The 22,579-nt window shown below is 42.7% G+C and overlaps 2 protein-coding genes across 9 annotated transcripts in view; one reads left to right on the top strand and one right to left on the bottom strand.

Moving 5' to 3' along the window:
• Positions 1-5,098, bottom strand: part of NAA16 (N-alpha-acetyltransferase 16, NatA auxiliary subunit) — a 64,795-nt gene extending 59,697 nt beyond the window's left edge. For 3 of the 4 annotated variants that reach the window (XM_032314359.1, XM_032314360.1, XM_032314361.1), the window contains exons 1-2: positions 4,992-5,098; positions 421-505 (exon numbers count right to left, since the gene is read on the bottom strand). In XM_032314359.1, the coding sequence (XP_032170250.1) occupies positions 421-505; positions 4,992-5,045 (139 nt within the window). In that variant the 5' untranslated portion in view covers positions 5,046-5,098. Of the gene's footprint in view, positions 1-420; positions 507-4,991 lie in introns of those variants that run through there. The other variant, XM_032314362.1, reaches the window with a different exon arrangement.
• The window catches only part of MTRF1 (mitochondrial translation release factor 1), a 63,546-nt gene continuing 45,178 nt past the window's right edge, over positions 4,212-22,579 (top strand). Inside the window, exons 1-2 of one of the 5 annotated variants that reach the window (XM_032314364.1) lie at positions 4,212-4,475; positions 21,151-21,478. In XM_032314364.1, coding sequence (XP_032170255.1) covers positions 4,344-4,475; positions 21,151-21,478 — 460 coding nt within the window. In that variant the 5' untranslated portion in view covers positions 4,212-4,343. Of the gene's footprint in view, positions 4,476-18,477; positions 18,985-21,034; positions 21,479-22,579 lie in introns of those variants that run through there. The other 4 variants (XM_032314367.1, XM_032314369.1, XM_032314368.1 and 1 more) reach the window with 4 other exon arrangements.

Raw genomic sequence — 22,579 nt, 5'->3', positions numbered from 1 at the left:
CGTCTAATATTCAGAGACCCTAACTGGCGGTGCTCCACTGGAGGACCGCAACTAGCGTGTCTGATCTTATCTGTCCTTCAAACAAGCACCGGTCACCAGTGAAAAGGGATGAGACAAGCAAATATAGACCGAGTAACACCAGCGCTAGAAAACAGCTCAAGATAAACAATCCAATGGTAAATCGATAGTACCTAATTTATTTATAAAGGTCAGCAGATATGTAAGAATGACATTTACCAGAGAATAAAATACATGTGACTGTATCTTCATACTACTTCTATACTGCAAATGTTGTCTTCATTTCATACATAAGAAATCAAAGCATAAACTTAAGTTCTACCCAAAGTAATAGATGAAATGAGATCTCTAAAAGTACTGTAATATACTCCAATAAGCAGTCTCTCCCAGATGAGACAATACCTCCATGTTCAGCAAATTTTGGATTCGAAAGAATCATCTTGCAAAACTTGAGACCATTTTTGTACTGCTTCTGTTCATAGCATTTCTGTAAAGAAATATGAACAAAAATTATTTAATAAAATGAATATATAGGGTGCAACTTTTTTTTGCATTATATAAATTCTAAATTCAAGATCCAAAATTAGATCTAAAATATATGTGATGGGAAGGTGTTGTGTCAATTTTTATCACTTACAACGTGACGTATATTTTCGTTACCTACTTCTTGCCAAGTTGTTCTAGTATGACTATTTTCACATTTATAGGAAAAAAGGGAAAAAACCCGCTTAACAAATAGGAAATTTAATTGTCAGCCAGTACTGCTACAACTTTTTAAAATTCAAAATTCAAAAGCAAAAATTACGTGATAACAACATAGAAAAACACTAAAAACTGCACTATGTTTTTGCTACTTCAAGAATGAAACCAAGGTGTATACACACACACACACACACACACACACACAGCAACTACTACATATCCAGATAAACCCTGTTATATATCTCATAGGTATCCCTCAAGGTAGGTGTTGTCATCTCCTCCCTACAGATGTAGAAAGTGAAATTTAAGAGTTCATAAAATGTGTTTATAAATAGCTCAGCCTACTTGCAAACTCTGGTCTGATTCCAAAAACCCTATCTTTCCACACTAGTTTAATACAAGTATAAGCAACACCTTTCTTCCTAAACACCACCAGCCAGGCTAAGTAATCAGCACCTGTCCACCACAGCCATTGATCACAAGAACATCTCATCATCTTCCACCTACCCTCCCACTTACGTTGACGTGGGTTTTCTTTCTAGTAGTCAACATGCCAAGTTTGTGCTCACATCAGGGCCTCGGCACATGTGTTCCTTCTACTTGAAATGTTCTTCCCCAGATCTTCTTACCAGCAGAATTTCACGTGTCACCTGCCTGACCACTCTATCTAGTACTGCCAGCCTCCCACCCCAACACACATATTCTCTATCATATCACTCCATTTTCTGCACAGCACTATCATTCTCCGAAATTCATATCTGATTACTTATTCAGTGTCTATCTTCCTCACCATACTGTAAGAACTCCATGAGAACAGAGATGAGCTCTATTGGAAACATTGCTGCATCCTCAGGGTCTACACAAATTAGGACTGCTCAAAAAAATAGTCTCCTAGGTTCAAAGCAAAACAGTACCAACAAAGAAGGAGGAAGTGGTTAATCTTTGCAGCAAGGGTGGGATGGGGAGGGGAGAATTAGAAAAGGGTTCATAGAAAAAAATGTTTAGGGGCACCTGGGTGGCTCAGTGGTTAAGTCTCTGCCTTCAGCTCAGTTCATGATCCCAGGGTCCAGGGACCGAGCCATGCATGGGGCTCCCTGCTCAGCAGAAGGCCTGCTTCTCCCTCTCCCACTATCCCCCCTGCCTGTGTTCTCTCTCTGTCCAAAAAAAAAAAAAAAAAAGGAGGCTTCTTGGTTGCATCTAAGGAAGGGAACCTAGTAGGTGGGAGACAACAATGGGAGAGAAACCTGAATTCCAAACCATGTGAATATATTACCTATTCCTAAAATATTTAAGATAAAAATAAATGGGCACCTGGATGGCTTAGTCAGTTAAGCATCTGCCTTCAGCTCAGGTTATGACCTCATGGTCCTGCTCCCTAGTCAATAAGGAGTCTGCTTGTCCCTCTCCCTCTGCACCTTCCCCATCCCTCGCTTGTACACTCTCTCTCTTGCTCACCTTCTCTCAAATAAAATCTTTAAAAATAAAATAAAAAATTAAAAATAGTGTTGACTACAGGAGTTCATCTGACAAATGACAAGAAGAAAAACAGAAGCAGAAGGAACCACTGGCAAACAGTAAAAGAGAAATATAGTTTCTTTCTGACTTACCAAGTGATCTAGAAATACTAGTAATCATACTACCAATAACAGTAATAATAATAGTTAACACTTTTTGGAAGCATTTACTAGAGTCAGGCACCAGTCACTTAATCCTCATTTAAATCCCAGGAAAGCCTATGAAATACAGGTTATTGTCATTTCAGATGGAGACAGTGAGGCACACAGTTACTGAGTTTACAGAGCTAGTGTCAGAGCCATAATTCAAACCATGTTGTCCGTCCCTAACATCCAAGCACACAGGTTAAAGATAAGTGTTAAGTTATACTAAGTACAAAAGATAGATTCTACTTTCAACTTTGTTACTTACCAGACAGAGAACCTTAGACACTTAGTCACTTACCACTCCCTGGTTTGGTTGTTTCATTCTCAAAGAAAGCACGGAGCAACTCCAAAATTCAAAAAACCTAAAGCTAATAGCCAGTTTGGGGAATAAGACAGGCATGCACAAGCCCATAACATGTAATAAGCTAGCTACTAAATCTGTATGGATGTGTTTAAGTACATTCATAATTCATTTAAAAAAATCTGCTGTTGGGGGAGCGCCTGGGTGGCTCAGTCAGTTAAGAATCTGCCTTCAGCTCAGGTCATGATCTCAGGGTTCTGGGATGGAGCCCTGCATCTTGGGATCCCTGTTCATCTCCCCCACAACCCTTCAATCCCCCTGCACTCATGCACAGGAGAGAGCAAGCTCTCTCAAGTAAAATAAAATAAAATTTTTACTGTTGGTGGCAGAGCACTTTGGTCCACCAACCAAACTTGAAAAATAATTTTAATGAAGAGGCTCTGTCAGGGAATTATGGTAGCAAAATTCTACCCACATTTGTTGCAACTGTGAGATGCTAGGATCATGCACTTTTGCAGCACCTCCTAAATTCATGTACCCTTATGATAAACATTAGATAACCAGAGAAAAACGTATTTAGCATGTCCCAATTTATGTAGGGATAAAGTTAACTCAGCAGCAGCCGTAACTTTCTGTAACTAGAGTATAATAAATCATGTAATTGTTTTTTAAATAATCTACCAATAACATGATTTAAACTAGAAAATACCCAAATAGAGTGAAAAATAAGTTTTCTGTCATCCTTTAGGGATAAGCCAAATGTACTTAAATCCAACCAACAACTTACAGATGAGCCTGAAAGGGGCAAAACGTTCACTTCTCCAAACCAACCCTATGAAAAAAGAGAGGTATGGAAAAAACAAAACTAAAATAAAAAAAAAAGAGGCGCCTGGGTGGCTCAGTGGGTCAAAGTCTCTGCCTTCGGCTCAGGTCATGGTCTCAGGGTCCTGGGATGGAGCCCCGCATCGGGTTCTCTGCCCGCTGGGGAGCCTGCTTCCCTCTCTCTCTCTCTGCCTGCCTCTCTGCCTGTGATCTCCTTCTGTCAAATAAATAAAATCTTAAAAAAAAAATTATACACACACACACACACACACAGCCCAATGAAGCAATCTGCCACAATGCTTTAATTTGAAATTTTTGTGTTTTACATTTGTCTCTCATTATTTGCTCAACACTAAGTATCACATAAAATTAAACTTAAAATGTTAATCCCATCTACTGTGTATCTTTTTAACATTTTGAAGAAGCATAAAGTTTCTACTGGCTTGAAACAGAAGAGCTGCTATGAATTCCTACCTACCATTGATAATACTTAAAACTATTCTAAACTTAGTTATTTTATTTATAGTAAAGGTAAGCATATAGTCATATAACCAACACAAGCTCTAAATAATGAATTCCCGCTTATACTCAGATGAAATGACGCCCTAGAAAATACACTATGCACAACAGCAGTTTAAAATCCACAGTCTCCATGTGTGCTGAGAAAAGCGAAGGCATGTCGCCTCTCCTCCTGGAAGAACGAAACCTAGAAAGCGAGGGAAGGCACCCGGGACAGTGGCACGAAACCTACAGAAAACTCTTCAGGCCGGTATTGGTCATCTCTACGAGGTCGTTACTCGGGTTTCTGCTTGGAGACAAAGTAAAGGCGCCCCTGCAAAATGAAATCAGCCAGCCCGCTCGACTTTGCCGAGTCCGGGCCTGAACGAGCTCGAAGCGACCCAAGAGCTATCTGCGTTCGACTTTGTAACTTGGAAAAGCAGTTCCAGTCGCTTATTCGCTCCCTAAAGAGGGTAAGTACCGTACACCAGAAACATGCAAACTCTGGCGAAGGGAGGCTCGGCTTCCCCGGGTTTGCTTTTCCTATCCCCGGTGTAAGCCGGAGCCCCGCTCCGCCCTAGGATCGCCCCATCTTCAGCAGGTATCGGCGTGCGCGGTGCAATGGGTTAAGCACGAAGCAGTGAGTGAACACCCGGCCGAGGGGAAAGGAACACACGGGAGTTCGGGGGAAGGAGGGGTGCAGAGGTCGCGAGTCCGGCCGCAGGGGGCCGCGGAGGCCACCGGGGCCACCTCCCGGGCCCACGCGCCCGGGCCCGGAGGGACTGCGGAGAGCGGCGGCGGCGCGGCGAGCGGCAGCAGGGGACGAAGCGCGCGGAGCAGCGGCCGGCCAAGGCGGGCAGTCAGTCAGGTCGCCGCGGCGCGGAGGTAAACAAAGAACGGAGCCCGGGGCCAGCCCAGCGCGCGCAGGCGCCGCCGCCAGACCGCTCGCCGCACCGGGCCGGGTCGGGAGCGCGGCCTCCGCCACTCACCAGGATGCGCTTGAAAAGGTTGCTCTCCTTGGGCGGCAGCTGCACGTTCGGCATCGCGGCCGGCGGGGAGGACCGGCACCCGGGCGCCGCGTTTCGCGGGGGCGCGCCGCTGCGAAGAGTCGGGCAGCGGGCGGTGGGTCAGTTCATGACCTGGAGTGGGGGCCGGGCAGGCCGCTGGGCAGGGCTCGCGATGGAAAGGGAAGGGGACCTGGACCGGCCCGTGTCGACTCCCGCCCTGCGGCCCGCCGAGCGGCCGCGGCTCCCGCGCGCAGCAAGATGGCAGCCGGGGCCCGTCCCCTCGAGCGGGGCGGTGTGCGCCTGCGCCAGGCGCCTCGCGGCGGGAGGCGGCGGGGGGCGCGGTGAGCGCCGGGCTAGGTCGTTTCGGCCACCCGCGCCCCGGCACCCCGCGTAGGTCACTGGCTGTGCCGTGCCCTGATTGCTGGGCTTGCGGGCCACCGGAATGTGAGTCAGACCTTTTTGATTTCTCTGCACTCGGGAACTTAAGCGGTGCTGGCTCCGAGTAAACTCTCCGTTCAGGGGCGCCTGGGTGGCTCAGTGGATTAAGCCGCTGCCTTCGGCTCAGGTCATGATCTCAGTGTCCTGGGATCAAGCCCCGCATCGGGCTCTTTGCTCAGCGGGAGCCTGCTTCTCTCTCTCTCTCTGCCTGACTCTCTGCCTACTTGTGATCTCTCTCTCTGTCAAATAAATAAATAAAATCTTAAAAAAAAAAAAAAACTCTCCGTTCAGGACGAACTTGTTTTCCTTCTAGACTTGGAGAGAAGGCTTCTCTTTTCGGTGACTACCCAAAACACAGACATGCCCAGCGTAGGTGAGGTCCTTGGACGGGCCTTGAAATGGTCTAACGGGAAAGCATGTTTGAAATGTTAGGGGGAAAAACATACTGCCAGCAGCTTAGAACACCTGACCTTGGCGGTGAAAACTGTGGTGGTTTCATGGGGACCACTGAGTCTCCAAGTCTACCTACCCTTTCTCCTCAGAAGGTTCCCCTTCATACAAGCCATATAATAGCATGGCTTAATAAGCCAATAATAATGAGAGAAACAGTAGTCAAACCCAGGATCTTCCAATTCTGGGACACTGTCGTACCTAAAAAGCAGCCTGGTGATAGAAATGTGTGAGTCTCGAAAGACACGCATATACATCGATGGCAAGCATAGCCATGCATATGAGGTAGGTATATTATCAAGAAATATGTAAATATTAGATGCATAAACTTATTTATGCGTGTTCCGGATCTTCATTTGTGCCTGTTTGTGTGACTACTAAGCGGTTGATGCGCAATTGCACTGAATGGGCTGTAATCCGAGCTGGGGTGGGGCTTCCTTGAATTTCCCTCTAGCCTGAGTTTGTTTGGAGATGGAAGAAGGTATCACAAGGGTCTTTTTTTAGTGAAGAGCTGGCTCAGTTGGTGGACCGTATAGCTCTTGATCTCCCGGTTGTGAGTTCGAGCCCCACATTGGATGCAGAGATTACATAATAATAAATATATATGTATATATATTTAAATTAGAAAAATAAAATAGAGACAGGACTGTTATTAAAAGAGGGTTAGGTTCAGAGGGACCTAAGTGTTCTGGACAGATCCTAGGCTCCTCAAGCGACTAGAGAGGAATTGGCAAGGACAGCTTCATGGGAATTTAGCTGAGCTGTACCTGAACTGGTTGGTGGTAGTCTTCTAGACAGTGGAGCAGGTCAGAGGGTGTTCTCAGCACCCTTATACCCAACCACTTCCATAGTCCTTACCCACTGTTTGCTCAGCATGCTTTACTGAACCCTGAAAATTCTTTGGCTCCCAATTTATCTACATTCTCAGGAGCAAAGGGTTAATTGTGGCAAGAGCTGAAGATCCAGTACTCTGGTCACGCCATCCTTTTACTCTCACCGGACATGGGCTTTTCTGGAATGTACCTCATTCAGCCGGCTCAAGCTATTCCGCCACACCTCGAGGCCGATTTCAAAAGGCCAAGTTGAAAAGAAAAAAAAAAGTGGAAAAAAGCATCGTGCCAACTGTAAATATTTTGGAGGCACGTAATGTTTATCTTTTATGGAAGTTTCCATGGGCCTAGTACAGCCTGACTCATTACAAATCACGAACTGTCCCCATTCTCTGCGGTAGCTGCTGGATCTTCACCATGGCCTCACCCTTAAATCAGGCACCCCTCACTGGTTCTTCATTTGCACTCAGCAGCTTCCCACCCATTGCCAACTTCTCCTCTTCCCATAGCCTCTCCAGCGTCTCCCAGCAGTGCAAAGGAAACCTGCAATCTCAAACACGGAGAAGTGAGTAGTTATGAACCCTCATATTTAATATTTTCCTCATCTGCCTTACATGCACCATAGCATGTGATACATATATACCTATATTGTCTACATTTAGGGTGGGAGTGAGGGGAGAGGTGAATACTTGAAAAGAATGCCAATAGTGGGTTCCTGGGTGGTTCAATCCATTAAGTGTCTGACTCTTGATTTGGGCTCAGGTTATGATCACAGGGTGGTGAGATCGAGCCCTGCATCGGGCTCCATGCTCAACAGGGAGTCGGCTTGGGTATCTCTCTCCCTCTCCCTCTACCCCTCCCTACTGTGCACTTACACTCTCTCTCAAATAAGGAAATCTTTAAAGAAAAAAAAAAAAAGAATGCCAATAGCGTTGCTGGTTGTTGTCAGCATAAGTCTTAGAGTGTGTAAAGGATATAATGCATGCACAGTCAGAAAGCCTGCATTAGCCAGTGGTTATAATCTTATTAGTAACTTCCTGTTTAGTTTGGAGCAAATCTTATTTCTACCTTTCAACAGAAAATGAGGTTATAATAACATTATTGTAATCTTTCACAGCAAGGTTGTGAGAATATAATGCTTTATCATTTCTAAGCCCACAGGGGGGAAAAGAAAAAAAGCACACGCATTGTAAATCTGAGTTTGCTGACTCTCAGGAAGAATGCTGAAGCCCGGCTAGGGCCATCATTGGCCTCCACCAGATGTTGCTTCCTGGTGCTTCAGACAGGTTGTACCTTCTTCAGAATTATGCACACGGTACATTAATAGCAACAACATCTATGAAGACCTTTTTGCATATATGATGCGTGCCAGTGATTCTCTTGCTAAGCTTAGTAGACCCAAGGGAAAAATAATCTAGAAAAGGATGTCCTCCACCCCATATGCAGAGCATGTCTTACAGACCTAGCTGACATGGTTAGCTGCTAGTCCTACAACCAACGGAACCATGTAATTAAAGGCTGATGGGAAAAGATCTCATCAGGTTGCGTAGTGCGTTATACCCTCAATTCCCTAATGTGTCTACTCTTGTCTTCCTTCCTTGCTCTTGTTTTGGAGAAAGCAAGCGTACTTCATTCCTCCCTGGAACTCTTTTTTTTGTTTGTTTTTTTTTAAGATTTTATTTGTTTATTTAACAGAGATCACAAGCAGGCAGAGAGGCAGGCAGGGGGTGGGAGTGGGAAGCAGGCTCCCCACCAAGCAGAGAGCCCAATGTGGGGCTCGATCCCAGGACCCTGAGATCATGACCCAAGTGGAAGGCAGAGGCTTTAACCCACCACCTGAGCCATCCAGGGCCCCCTGGAACTCTTGATCCCCTTGCCCTGGCGTTTCCTAAACTTTTATTCATCAGTTGCTCCCACAATGTTTGCATATTCTCCCTCGATATATAGCCTGTATTCTAATGGGAGGAGACAGACAGAAAACACAGCTATCAACAAGATCCTCCCAGACTGGGAAGTCCTTGGGAGGGAATCAAGCAAGGTCCTGTGAGGGCAGAGGGGATTGAGGGAAGGACTACTTTAAACCAAGTACTCAGGGATGATCTTTGGGATGGGGCGGTGATAACATGTGCACAGACCTAAAGAAGGGGAAGTGAGTTAAGGAAAAAGCTGGGACAGCATATTCTAGCTGAAGGGAACCTCAGGCAAGTGCCCTAATACAGGTGCAAGATGAACATGGTCAAGGCCTAAAAGGGAAAGGTAAGAACTTCAGTTTCAAGGAGGTGACTGGAGGGTGGTATGTGAGATGAAAAAAAGTTCAGTTGAAAATGTAGACCAGCTTATAAGGATGGCCATCTCAGGCAATGTGGTTTGGTTTGGTCCTAAGTTCAGCAGGAAGCCTTTGAAGCACTTTAAGCAGGAAAGTGGCATGACCTGATTTTTTTTTTTTTTTTTTTTTTTTTTTTTTAGAGAGAGAGATCACAAGCAGGCAGAGAGAGAGAAGGGGAAGCAGGCTCACTGCTGAGCAGAGAGCCCGATGCAGGGCTCAATCCCAGGACCCTGAGATCATGACCTGAGCTAAAGGCAGAGGCCTAACCCACTGAGCCACCCAGGCGCCCCATGATCTGATTTTTTTAAAAGATCACTCTTTGGGCACCTGGGTGGCACAGTCAGTTAAGTGTCCGACTCTTGGTTTCTGCTCATGTCATGATATCAGGGTCAGGAGATACAGCCCAATTTCCAGCTCTGTGCTCAGCATGGAGTCTTCTTGAGATTCTCTCTCTCCTTCTTTCTCTACCCCTTCCTCCCACCCCCACCCCCTGGCTCATGCACACACGTTCTTTCTCAAATAACATCTTTTAAAAAATTAATAAATAAATTTATTTAAAATTTTTTAATTTTTTAAATAAAAATGTTACTTTAAAAAATGTTATTTAAAAAAATAAAATAAATAAAAGGGTGACTCACCGGCTCAGTCCATACATGCAACTCTTGATCTTCAGGTCATGAGTTCAAGCCCCAAATTGGGCACAAAACCTACTTAAACCCACACAATTAAAAAGTCATTCTGGAGGTAACTGGCTGGCTCAGTCTGCCTTCAGCCCAGGTCATGATCCCAGGGTCCTGGGATCGAGCCCCACATCGGGCTGCCTGTTCAGCAGAGAGCCTGCTTCTCCCTCTCCAGTCCCCCTGCTTGTATTCCCTCTCTCGCTGTGTGTCTCTGTCAAATAAATAAATAAAATATTAAAAACAAATAGAAGGTCATTCTGACTACTTATGGGAAATGGACAAGAAAAATAATGATGTTTGTTCTGGCTAAGTGGTAACTCTTACTTGCTCTTTAAGATTTGGCTTCTGGGGTGCCTGGGTGGCTCAGAGAAGAATCCTGGGTTTTCTCTTCCCAGTTACTCTGCTGGTCCTCCATCAACTCTTCTTCCTTCTCTTTAATGTTGGTTGTCTAGACAACACTGTTTTCTTTTTCAATATCAGCAATAAAATGGGTTCATTGAGCACCTGCTACTCACCAGGAAAACCAGCAGAATTAATAAATCCTCCCACTCCCTTTGCTTCTATTATTAGCACCAAGCTGATCTGAAATCTGCCTCTAGCTTCAGGCCTTCTTTCGATGGCCTGGCCTTTATTCCCACTTGTTTGTGAAAGAGCTCCATCTAAGGCCTGCCAAGGATTTTCCATTTGGACGTAAAGAAAAAACTTAACCTTCCCATCAAACCAGTCCAAGTCCTGACTTCCCTATTTTTGTTGATGGTCGTACTCTTGTAGTTAAAATTCTCTGATCGCCTCTGACTCTTCTTCATTAATCCCCACACCCAGTTGTCTTGTCATTAGGTGCTAGATCTGTCACGTTTCTTCCTTTCCTTCCCTGATTTCCAGTCCCTCTCCACCTTAGAACTAAATACTGCAAAAACCTCGTAACCAGTGCCTCACTTTCAGTATCTTCTCTCCATTTCATTTTGCACGTTGCTTGTAGGTGTGTCGCTATGTTGTTTCTACCCAAAAACCTAAATGGGTCTGTCAGTTTATCAAAACTTTCAGTGGCTTCTATGGTCTAGAACTAGTCTATTCCCAGATTTTTCTTTGCTCCTACAATTACCTTATGTAGGAGGGGAACCAATGGCTATAACTGGTCCAGTATTTTCTAAACTTCATACTCTTGCTCAACCTGATAACTAGATATTGTTTTTTCACTGCCCGATTTTTTTTTTTAAATCCTTCATCTCAAATGTCATGACTTTCATAAAATCTTGCCAAGTCTTTCCAGTGGATCTGATCTCGCTTTTCCATGAATTTACATAGCACTTGGTCCTTCTTTCATGCTTTTGTCTTACTATTTTATGTTTTATAAATTATAAGTTGTCTGAAGGCGATTGTCAACCTTACTGCACTTTTGTATCGCATTAAGAAGTTTCAAAAGGGGGTTCCTGGGGGGCTCAGTTGTTAAGCATCCGTGTTCAGCTCAAGGCCCCAGGGTTCTGGGATCTAGCTGAGCCCCGCATTGTGGGCTCCCTGCTAAGCAGGAAGTCTGCCTCTCCCTCTCTTACTCCCCCTGCTTGTGTTCCCTCTCTCACTGTGTCTCTCTCTGTCAAGTAAATAAATAAAGTCTTAAAAAAAGTTTTCACCTCTTAAAAAAAAAAAAAAGACGTTTCAAAAGCTGATGCCTGAGTCCTACCTCCAGAAATAATGACTCAGTTAGGGTGGGGTGGCAGTTGGGTTTTTAAAAAATCTTTCCAGATGATCGTAATGTACAACCAGAGTTGAGAGCCACTGCTTCAAGGCATTCTGTCCTAATCCAGGTTTAAACATGCCTCCCATGCATCTTGAGGTTAAATTTAGGTAAGGCACAAAAACAAGCAAAAAACCCTCATCACAAATTCAATTTGGAACCCTAGGTAGAAGCCACAAATTGCTGATAGGCCCACAAATAGTAGATGTGGTCTAGATCTGGCATCATTTAAAGTCTCAGGGTCAACACAGAAACATTATGCTCAAAACCATCATCAGGGGCACCTAGGTGGCTCGGTGGGTTAAGCCTCTGCCTTCGGCTCAGGTCATGATCCCAGGGTCCTGGAATCGATTCCTGCATCGGGCTCTCTGCTTGGCAGGGAGCCTGCTTTCTCCCCTCTCTCTCTGCCTGCCTCTCTGCCTACTTGTGATCTCTCTCTCTCAAATAAACAAATAAAAAAAATCTTTAAAAAAAAATCATCAGATTTACACCCCACCAGGCGTCTCACTTGTGCTGTATGCATGTTTGTTTGGCTCTCTGCTTTATCTGCAAACTCCTTTCCCTCCTGTTCTCTGTGCCATACTTTCCACTGGGCTTCATCCTCAACCCCTTTGCTGAATACTCTCTTCCTCCTTGTTTGAACTGCTACCCAACCCTTCTCCTAGGACCTTGTCTCTCATTTTGCATCTTCCTGTCCTCACATACCGTAGGTGTTGGTGGGGGAGAATCAGCATTTTTTTCCCATCCCACTGCCTCTCCCAAATCATAAAACTTCATCTATTTTTATTTTGAGTTATACCCACCAGCTCTATCATTCTCTTTTCCTTTTCATCTTGGTCACTTTCCTTCATTTGTTCATTTGCCAACTGACAGTCCTTTCAACTTCACTCATAATACCCATCTACTGTGATTCCAATATCCATGTGGATGATTCAGAATGCTAGCCTTTGGGGCACCTGGGTGGCTCAGCCGGTTAAACTTATGCCTTTGGCTTAGGTCATGATCCCAGTGTCCTGGGATCGAGCCCCGCATCAGGCTCTTTGCTCAGCAGGAGAGTCTGCTTCTCTCTCTCCCTCTTCCTCTGCCCCTGCTCATGTTCTTTCTCTCTCTTGCTTACTCTCTCAAATAAATAAATAAAATATTTTTTAAAAAGATTTATTTATTTATTTTCCAGACAGAGATCACAAGTAGGCAGAGAGAAAGAGGGAAGCAGGCTCCCTGCTGAGCAGAGAGCCCGGTGCAGGGCTCGATCCCAGGACCCTGAGACCATGACCTGAGCTGAAAGCAGAAGCTTAGCCCATTGAGCCACCCAGGTGCTCCTAAATAAAATCTTTTAGAAAAAGATTTTTTAATATTTTTATATTTTTATAAAATCTTTTAAGAAAAGATTTTATTTATTTATTTGAGAGATAGAGATCACAAGCAGGCGGAGAGAGTGTAGGGGAAGCAGGTTCCCTGCTGAGCGGAGAGCCCAATACGGCCCCCCATCCCAGGACCCTGAGATCTTGACCTGAGCCGAAGGCAGAGACTTTAACCCACTGAGCTACCTAGGCACCCCAAATAAATAAAATCTTTAAAAAATCCTACCCTTTGATAAACTATGGTACATCCAGACAATGGAATATTATTGTTTACTAAAAAAGAAATGAGGGCGCCTGGGTGGCTCAGTGGGTTAAAGCCTCTGCCTTCAGCTCAGGTCATGATCCCAGGGTGCTGGGATCAAGCCCCACATTGGGCTCTCTGCTCAGCAGGGAGCCTGCTTCCCCATCCTGTCTCTCTGCCTGCCTCTCTGGCTACTTGTGATCTCTGTCTGTCAAATAAATAAATAAAATCTTAAAAGAAAATAAGAAATGAGCCATCAAGCCATGAAAGACATGGAAGAGTCTTAAACACATATTACTAAGAGAAAGAAGCCAATCTGTAAAGGCCATCTACTACATTATTCCAACTATATGACGTTCCAGAAAAGATGAAACTATTGAAACAGTAAAAAGATCTGTGATTGCCAGGGGTTGGGGGAAGGAGGGATAAATAGAAAAAATCCTATGTGGAGGATTTTCAGGGCAGTGAAAATATTCTGTGTGATACTATAATGATAGATACATGTCATTATACATTTTTCAAAACCTAGAGGGTTTGGGCCAAATTTTGAATCAGCAACACTTGCCCTACGTCTCAAATCAGAAATTCCAGGAACCAACTCTTACTTTTCTAATTATTTTTAAATTACAATAGATTTGTCAATGTTCGTTTAACTCTAAGGAGACTTCCTACAGTAGGCCTGACATTCCTGTTAATGGAGATGAGATCCCAGCTTGTGGGATTAGTAGTCTGTCAGTATGACACTGAAAAAAGTCTTCATTTACTTATTTACTTATTTGGGAGAGAAAGGAACAAGCAGACTTTGTGCTGAGTGGGGAGCCCAATGCAGGGCTCGATCCCAGGACCCTGAGATCATGAACTGAGCCGAAATCAAAAGTCAGGTGCTTAACCGACTGAGCCACCCAGGCGCCCCTTGAGAGAAGTCTTTCTGCCATTGCACTGAAACTCCAGCATCCTGCCTTCAGCATGAAGCCAAGAGCCATACCCCTCAGACTGTTGTTCTATATACATCTATAATTTCTGATGATAGTGATTCGAAGCGGATTCTTTTTGGGACAGTCCATGTTCTGAGGACAATCTCCTATTGCTCTTTTTTTTTTTTTTTTCCTTTTCTTTTATTTATTTATTTATTTATTTATTTATTTATTTTATTTCCAGCATAACAGTATTCATTATTTTTGCACCACACCCAGTGCTCCATGCAATTCGTGCCCTCTATAATACCCACCACCTGGTACCCCGACTTCCCCCCCCACCCCCCGCCCCTTCAAAACCCTCAGATTAAAAAAGTAAGTTGACTTCTCTCTCTCTTCTCTGAAAATAATGAGTGCTCTAGTTTCCGTAACGCCAGCAGGTGGCGCATTTTTTGCATTTTTTATCACCCCCCCTCCCAGGCTAAGAAAAATTTGAGAACCGGTATGAATATATGAAAAGAACAAACGCTGCCTTTTCATACTTCCTACTCTGCTTCTCTCAGGGGAAATACTTTACAAGAATACAAGTAGAATCTGCTTCCCCCTCTCTCTGCCTGCCTCTTTGCCTACTTGTGATCTCTGTCTGTTCAATGAATAAATAAAATCTTAAAAGAAAAAAAGGGGGGGGTGCCTGGGTAGCTCAGTGGGTTAAGCCTCTGCCTTCAGCTCAGGTCCTGATCCCAGGGTCCTGGGATCAAGCCCCGCATCAGGCTCTCTGCTCAGCAGGGAGCCTGCTTCCTCCTCTCTCTCTGCCTGCCTCTCTGCCTACTTGTGATCTCTGTCAAATAAATAAATAAAATCTTAAAAAAAAAAAAAAGAATACAAGTAGAATCATCTTTGTTTTGCTGTTTCTTTTCCACCTTAGCGAGGGCTTGAATTCTTTATTAAATTGTCAAATTCCTAGTTCCACGTTTTCCTGTGATAAAATATAGCTGATTGGAATTCCAAATGGCCGCCAACCTTCACACTGTGGGATGCCTCAGGATGTGACCAAGACCCTAAACTCCCGTGAACCGAAAGCCAAGGTGCATTGCTCGGGGTGCTCTGCCCCATCCTGTTTTATGGCTTGCATCCTGGGGGTTCATGCTGGTTTCAGTGACTCTGAAAGTTTCCCAGGTGGGACCGAAGGTTTCAACGTAGCCTAGAACAATCTCTTTAGCCACCCGGGTGCAGTTCCCCATTCTCCACCCACTTTGGACTTTGGGCTAAGTGTGCTGTAAATGAATCTGAAAAACAGCTGCAAGTATTTTGTTGTCAGCTCCAAGGCAGAGGAAAGGGACCCAGGTCATTTCGTTTCTCAAGGAATACCCAACTGTCGGTGCCCATTACGCGTACTTTCATAATAGAAAGGTTTATGAGATCAACTTTATTGTGAGAAGTATTTCAGACAGAGGAGCTCTTGGCGCTAATTTGATCGAATGCTGTAACTTTCACAGAATCGACCTTTTTATTACCACCTCTAGAAGAATGTTTCCTTGAATGTATCAGACTCTTTGGAAGTAGAAGTTAGCTTCATAAAATGATTCAATGGTAAAAACTCACATAAGGCTTTTTTTTTTTTTAAAGATTTTATTTATTTATTTTACAGACACAGATCACAAATAGGCAGAGAGGCAGGCAGAGAGAGAGGGGGAAGTAGGGTACCTGCTGAGCAGAGAGCCCAATGCAGGGCTCGATCCCAGAACCCTGGGATCATGACCTGAGCTGAAGGCAGAGGCTTTAACCCACTGAGCCACCCAGGCGCCCCACATAAGGCTTTTTCAAACAAACATTAAAGAATGTCCTTTTGGAAGTGCCTAGGTGGCTCAGTCCATTGAGCATCTGACTCTTGATTTTGGCTCAGGTCATGATCTCAGGGTCAGTGAGATGAAGCCCTGTGTTGGGCTCATGCCCAGTGGGGAGTCTGCTTGTCTTTCTCCTTCTCCCCTCCCTCCACTCCCCTTGTGCTCTCTCGCTCTCTCTCTCAAATAAATAAATAAAATACATTTTTTTCCTTTTATAACTGTCTTATTTACAATAGTACTCATCATGAAACTTTAGGAAATCCAGACTACTACAAAGAAGAAAATAAGGATTACCTGTAATTCCACTGGACTTTTATATATATATGCTTCGCATATATTTGTTTTTGTTTTTGTCTTTATATAGTCTCCACACCCAGCATGGAGCCCAGTATGAGGCTTCAACTCATGACCCTGAGGTCAAGACCTAGACTGAGAACAAGTATCAGATGCTTTGCCAACTCAGCCACCCAGGTGTCCCATGCATCACATGTTTCTAAATGGAACTCAGTTTGCTGAGTTGTTTTTGTTTTTGGTTTTGTTTTTGTTTTGTACCCCCACCCCCACTGCCTCCCTTCTTATTTTTTTGTTTGTTTGCTGTGTTGTTGTTTTTTAAACAATGTCTTTCATTTGATGATGAATTGTGGACATCATTGCATATTCATAAATATAGGTATACCATATTATATTCTTTTTTAAAAAGCATGGAGGATGAAGGAGTATTTATAGCACCAAGCATAAATGTCTTTAGGGATTTTTTTTTAAAGATTTTATTTATTTATCAGAGAGAGCACAAACAAGGAAACCAGCAGGCAGAGGAAGAAGCAGGCTGCCTCCTGAGCAAGGAGCCCAGCACAGGACTCAATCCCAGGACATGGGGATCACCACCCGAGCCAAAGGCAGACCCTTAACCAACTGAGTCACCCAGGCAGGCAGACATCCCTTTAGGGACTTTTTTTTTTTTAATTGAGAAATAAAATACATAAAATATATGAAGTTTCATGTATATCATAAAGTTTCATGTATATCCCCATAAATTTTTACATACATAAATGTTAGGTGCTTGGGCTGCCATAATAAAATAACACTTTGGGAGGCTGGAGGACTGGGAAGTCCAAGATCAAGGTGTCAGCAAGGTAGGTTTCACCCTGGGGCCTGTCTTGGAGAAAAAGAGAGAAGAGAGAGCTTGCACTCACAAGCTCTCTGATATCTCTTATAAGGGCACAAGTATCACCAGATCAGGTCTTCACCTTTATGACTCATTTAACTTTAAAGGCCCTGTCCCCCGTGCAGTCACACTGGGGGTTACCTTCAACATCTTAAATTGGGGGGGGGGGGCACACAATTCAGTCCATAGCAGTAAGGTTATTTTTAAAGGAGAATAAAGCTTTATATACTATATTACTTAAGTTATATATCTACATACACAAATAAAAATAAAGAATTAAATGATTTCATTGGGTAATTCAGGAGAATGATTTTTATGGATCCTTTGGAATTTGTTCCTTACTGGAACATAAACTCTATGTGAGCAAAGGTTTGTGTCTTGTCTTTTCATTGCTAAACTCTCATGTCCAGAGCACAGTGAGTAGCATGTAAATGGCGCTCATTGTTGAATGAACAATGGAATGTTTTCTTTATTTCTTTTCTTTTTCTTTCTTTCTTCTTCTTTTTTTTTTTTTTTTTTTTTTTTGGTGGGAGGGGCAGGAGAGAGGGAGTACAGGGCTTAGGAGCCACAGAACATTAGCACAGACTGCCTTGATTGAATCTCAGTTCTATTACTTACCAGTTCTTTTACCTGGACAAGCTACTTAAGCTCTCTGTGCCTCAGTTTTCTCTTCTGCAAAATGGGTATTTTAGGGTCGTTGTAGTAAGGATTAAAGTAATTAATAGGTTTAAACCATTTGATATAGGATTTAATATATCCTAGGTAAAAGTAAATACCCTGAAGTAGGGTAATGTTAGGTATTTACATTGAGAGTTAATTGTTCCTTTTATATGCAGTCCCAACCCAAGAAAATATCCTGTGAAGTCAGTTATATGGGATGATGTTTGCCTTGACTTTTGATGAAGAAATATTGAGACATGGCAGTGATGTGACTTGTGGTATTCAAAGTAAGGCAGTATGTTTGCATTTTCCCGGAACTGTTTATTAGTTGGATTTTTATAATTATTTAATCAGTAGTTTACAACCTATGAACCTAGTTTGAGCCCCTACATTCAATATATGCATACAACACCTATAGAGCCGTTAATTTGTGAATATATATAGTTTTCTAATATATATAGATCTTTTGGATCTATTTAGATTTTTAGAAATATAAGTTTATATCCTCCTTTAGTTATTAGGTATTTTCTCGAACCGTGGAAGCTGAAAGTACAACTACTAACGTGCAGAATCCCATAAAGGGTAAAAATAGAAAAGGAAAAAGAAACAACAACAACAACAAAAAAATGTAGAATCCCTAAATCTGGGGATGATGAAAAGGGAGTCCTCAAAAAATAAATAAATAAAAATCAAAAAACCACTGCTTTAAAAACAAAACAAAAATTAAAAAAAAACAAAAACAAAAAAACCCAAACTCCACTGCTTTAGTGGCTCCGTTATATAACTTCTACATATAAAAAATTCTTGTAATTTCCTATTAATATATTGTCAATCTTGATCTCCTCATCAGAATCGTAGAGCTCTGTCTCCTGTGTTTGCCTCTGTGAAACCAGAAGTCCGCTTTTGTCCCAGAGCTTGGCGGCCAGCCTGTGCACAAAATACAACTCCCAGGATTCCCGGGGAGGAGCTCCCGGAAGTTGTAGTTCCTTCTACTTTCCGCTACCGCCCACCCTACCTAGCTAGTGGGAACCTGCGCCCTGAGTCTCCGGCTCCGGATGAGTACCGCCCGTAGTCATCTCTTGGGATTTTCTTTATTGCCTTGTCTTTTTATTTATTTTTCTTTCTCGATTTGTCATTTTTCAATCGGGTTTCCCCTGTTCGCTGTTACGCACGCCCAAGGACGCCTGTTCAAGAGAAGCTGAGAGCAAGCGTTAACCCGGAAGGAGTGACCCGGATGTAAAAGGGAGTCAGTGTGTGTCGGGCTGAAATGTAGCAGGTCCCAGAAGGTTCCGGCTTCAGAAAGGAAAGCTGTCGTCCTTCCTTCTTTTTCTTAGGTACTCACAATTATTTTTTTCCTCTTTTTATGATCCCCAAAAGTATTTTTCCACCTCCTTTCCCCCCCATGTTGTCTCGATAGGATCACTCCTTATACTGAGTGACAAAGTGTGGCTTACACGTGTTGTTCTGGCGTGTAAGAACAGTGTCCCTTCTGACCTGCCGACCCTGAGAATTGTTACTAGAGTACTCGAGTAATGCTGCTCCTGGGGTGGGTGATGGAGGGACGGGCCGTGCTCAGGCTTAGGTAACCCTAGCGAGTAAACGTCTTGGTTTAAGGGGAGGGGGGTGTGTTCTCTCAGAACATTGAGGTTCAAGACCTTAAGAGTTACTCATTCTGCTGTTTCGAGGGTGGACTTTTTAGCTAAAAGTATTGTAACATAAATTTGTCATCCTTTTGTCCATTTTTTCTAATGGACACACTTCTCTGATCGGCTTGAGACTAGATGTAAAGACACGGGAACTTCTGAAGGACAGTAACGTGTGGCTGCCGGGCATTGGCGCATTCTTCCACAGTCTTTTTCCAAATGTGCTTCAGATATTAAAGTTCATTAGCAGAATCCTGCAAAATCTGAAAGTTTGGGAGACCACACTGAATATTTTAGTTTCTAGGACATTATGATATTCAAGTTAGCTGATTTAGAATGATCAAATGAGTTGCTACGTGAATGCACCTCCTAGCATAGTAGGAACACTGGAGACAATAAAGGTTGATTATCATAAAATTTTGACCCTCACTTCAACTTGGAACCTCAGAATTTCAGGAGTCAAGTGTTTTTACTAAAATACTTTATCATCCCCCCCTTTCTTAATAAAGCTGCTTTTCTTAGCTTTTGATTATGTCTGTTAGAGAGGTGAAGAGCAGGAAATTAGTGTACACAGCCCGTTTCACCTAAGTTGTAATTTTTTTTTTAAAGATTTTATTTATTTATTTGTCAGAGACAGACAGAGCGAGCGACCGCACAGGCAGACAGAATGGAAGAGGGAGAAGCAGGCTCCCTGCGGAGCAAGGAGCCCGATGTGGGACTCGATCCCAGGACGCTGGGATCATGACCTGAGCCGAAGGCAGCCTCTTAACCAACTGAGCCATCCAGGCGTCCCTAAGTTGTCATTTTTTAAAGTAACTATTTTTTCCTGATTGTGACAGTAATGCATGCTGTGTGAATAGAAAAATTAAAAACGCTGAAACGTAGAAAAAACAAAGCAAGCAAAAGTTATCCACAACTAGAGATCATCTTTTTAACATTTTGGTATGTTTCTTTTTTAGGTCCCCCCCCCCCAAAATATTCTGTTTACTTACTTTCCTTGTATATCATATATCATAGAAAATTTTGAAAACCTAATTAAGATTAGGTTATATTGTTTTCCATTCTGCTTTTTTCACTTAATACAAATACTGCCACTGTCCCCTCTTAACCAGACCTACTTTCTTTATCGGTTAATATCTGAAGTTTTCCTCCTTGAGGATCTTAGCTGAAAGGGAAGCACCGGACTGCAGAATTGAAAATGGAAAACACTGAGCTCTGAACAGGCAGACCACATTCTAGTATAAACTCTGCCTCTGTCTGGCTAAGTAAATAATCATGATTAAGTTACTTGATTTCCTTGGACATCTGGATACCTAAAATTAAAGAATTAGACAAGAAAACAGTTAATATTTCCTTCGAGCTTTAGAAATCTATGTATATGTGAACCACCTAAAACTTGCACGATTATTTCATACCTTTCAAGTGCTTGTTCACATCCTTAATTCCAGATCCTGGATACCTCCTAGAAAGTAGCTCATTTAACCCAGCCTGTTGATGTATTTATTAATTATGCTCCTACTCATTTGCCATCGTTAATTATATACATTGAGTGAATAGAAAACTGTGTTATCTTCATTTATTTTAATATGTTATACTCAGAGGTACGAAGAATTATTTTCCTTTTATTGGTTACTTGAATTTTCAGATTGTGTTTAGAGCTGGCTGTGCCCATAAACTGAACAAGATTTCTTGAGCCTCCTTCCAGTTTTTGTATTTGTAGAGCTGATTTTTTTTTTTTCAGATTGTGTTTATTATATTTCAGATGCTGAGATGAATCGTCACCTGTGTGCTTGGCTTTTTAGACATTCATCTCTTAATGGTCCCCACCAGTACCACCTCCATTCCCAATCTCATCAGTTTATGCAGATCCATCTTGATACAAGGCTGTGGATTTTTAGACAAAGCAGGAATCCCATTCTCCACCTTCTGTTAAATAAGAATTGTCCCAGGAGATACTGTCATCAGTCCAAGATGCTGTGGAAGCATAAAGGACTACAGAAATATATGGAGGACCTGAACGAGGAGTACAGGACGCTTGACGACTGTTTGCAGTGTGTGTCTGTGAATGAAGGGGACCGGAAGTCCCTGAATCGAAGGCATGCTGAGTTGGCACCACTTGCAGCCATTTACCGAGAAATTCAGGAGGCTGAGCAAGCAATTGAAGAATTAGATTCAATGTGTAAAAGTAGGTAAAAAATATGTGTGTGTAAACAATGTGATTGATTTTATAGGTTAAACCTTTATTGAACACAGTCTTTTAAAAAGGCTAGAATGGCTGCACTCTGTACTTGGAGAAGACAGAATTCTACTCTGTGTGTTTGATGTATTTTGGCTACTGAAAATCAACTATTAGGAGACTGAGCTCCTCATGGTGCTTGCCAAGAAGTTTTTAGGGTCTAGGCGACTGAATATTAACCTTTACAGAAGCTTTAATTTATTGAGCAGGACTTTCCTGAGTACGGTCCTGCGTATGTAGCAGAGACACAAAAATGCAGTTCCTACCCCAGCAAAGGGCTTGTAGGGTCCAAGTATTATTTCATCATCCCAGAAAGAACCCTACACCTTGTGGCCACTTGTCCCAATTCCCCCTTCCCTGCCAACCCGAGGCAAGAGCTCATCTATTTTCTAGATTTCCTTATTTCAGGCATTGTATTGTAAGTGGAGTCATATAATATGTCATTTGTGACTGGCTTCTTTCATTTGGCATAATATTTTCAAGTTTCATCTATGTTGTAGCATGTATTTATACTTAATGTCTTTTTATTGTGGAACTGCATTCCATTGTATGGATCTACCACATTTTTATTTTTATTTTTATTTTATTTTTATTTTTATTTATCCATTCATCACTTACTGGATATTGAGTTGTTTCCACTTGTGGGTTGTAATGAACAGTGGCGCTACAATTGCCTATCATAACTCTGCATTCAACCTTTTGAGAAGTTATCAGACTGTTTTCCAAAGTGGCTCCACTATTTTTACCCCACACTTTTTTGATTCTAGCCATCCTAGTGGGTATAATGATACCTGATTGTGGCTTTGATTTGCATTTCCCTGATTAATGATGTTGAACATCTTCTCATATGCCTGTTGGCCTTTTGTATCTCATCTTTGGATAAATGACTGTTCAGATCCTTCGTTCATTTTTAAAATGAGTTATTTGTCCTGTTATTGAATTGTGAGACTTCTATATATTATAGCCACAAATTCCTTATCAGATATATGATATGCAAAACTTTTCTTCAATTCTATGGGTTATCTTTTGAAGCAGCATAATTTTTTTTTT

The sequence above is a fragment of the Mustela erminea genome, chromosome 15 (genome assembly GCF_009829155.1).
Source record: "Mustela erminea isolate mMusErm1 chromosome 15, mMusErm1.Pri, whole genome shotgun sequence".
Classification (NCBI taxonomy): domain Eukaryota; kingdom Metazoa; phylum Chordata; class Mammalia; order Carnivora; family Mustelidae; genus Mustela; species Mustela erminea.
Note: the sequence above shows the minus strand (reverse complement) of the source record. Positions and strands in the feature narration are given on the sequence as shown.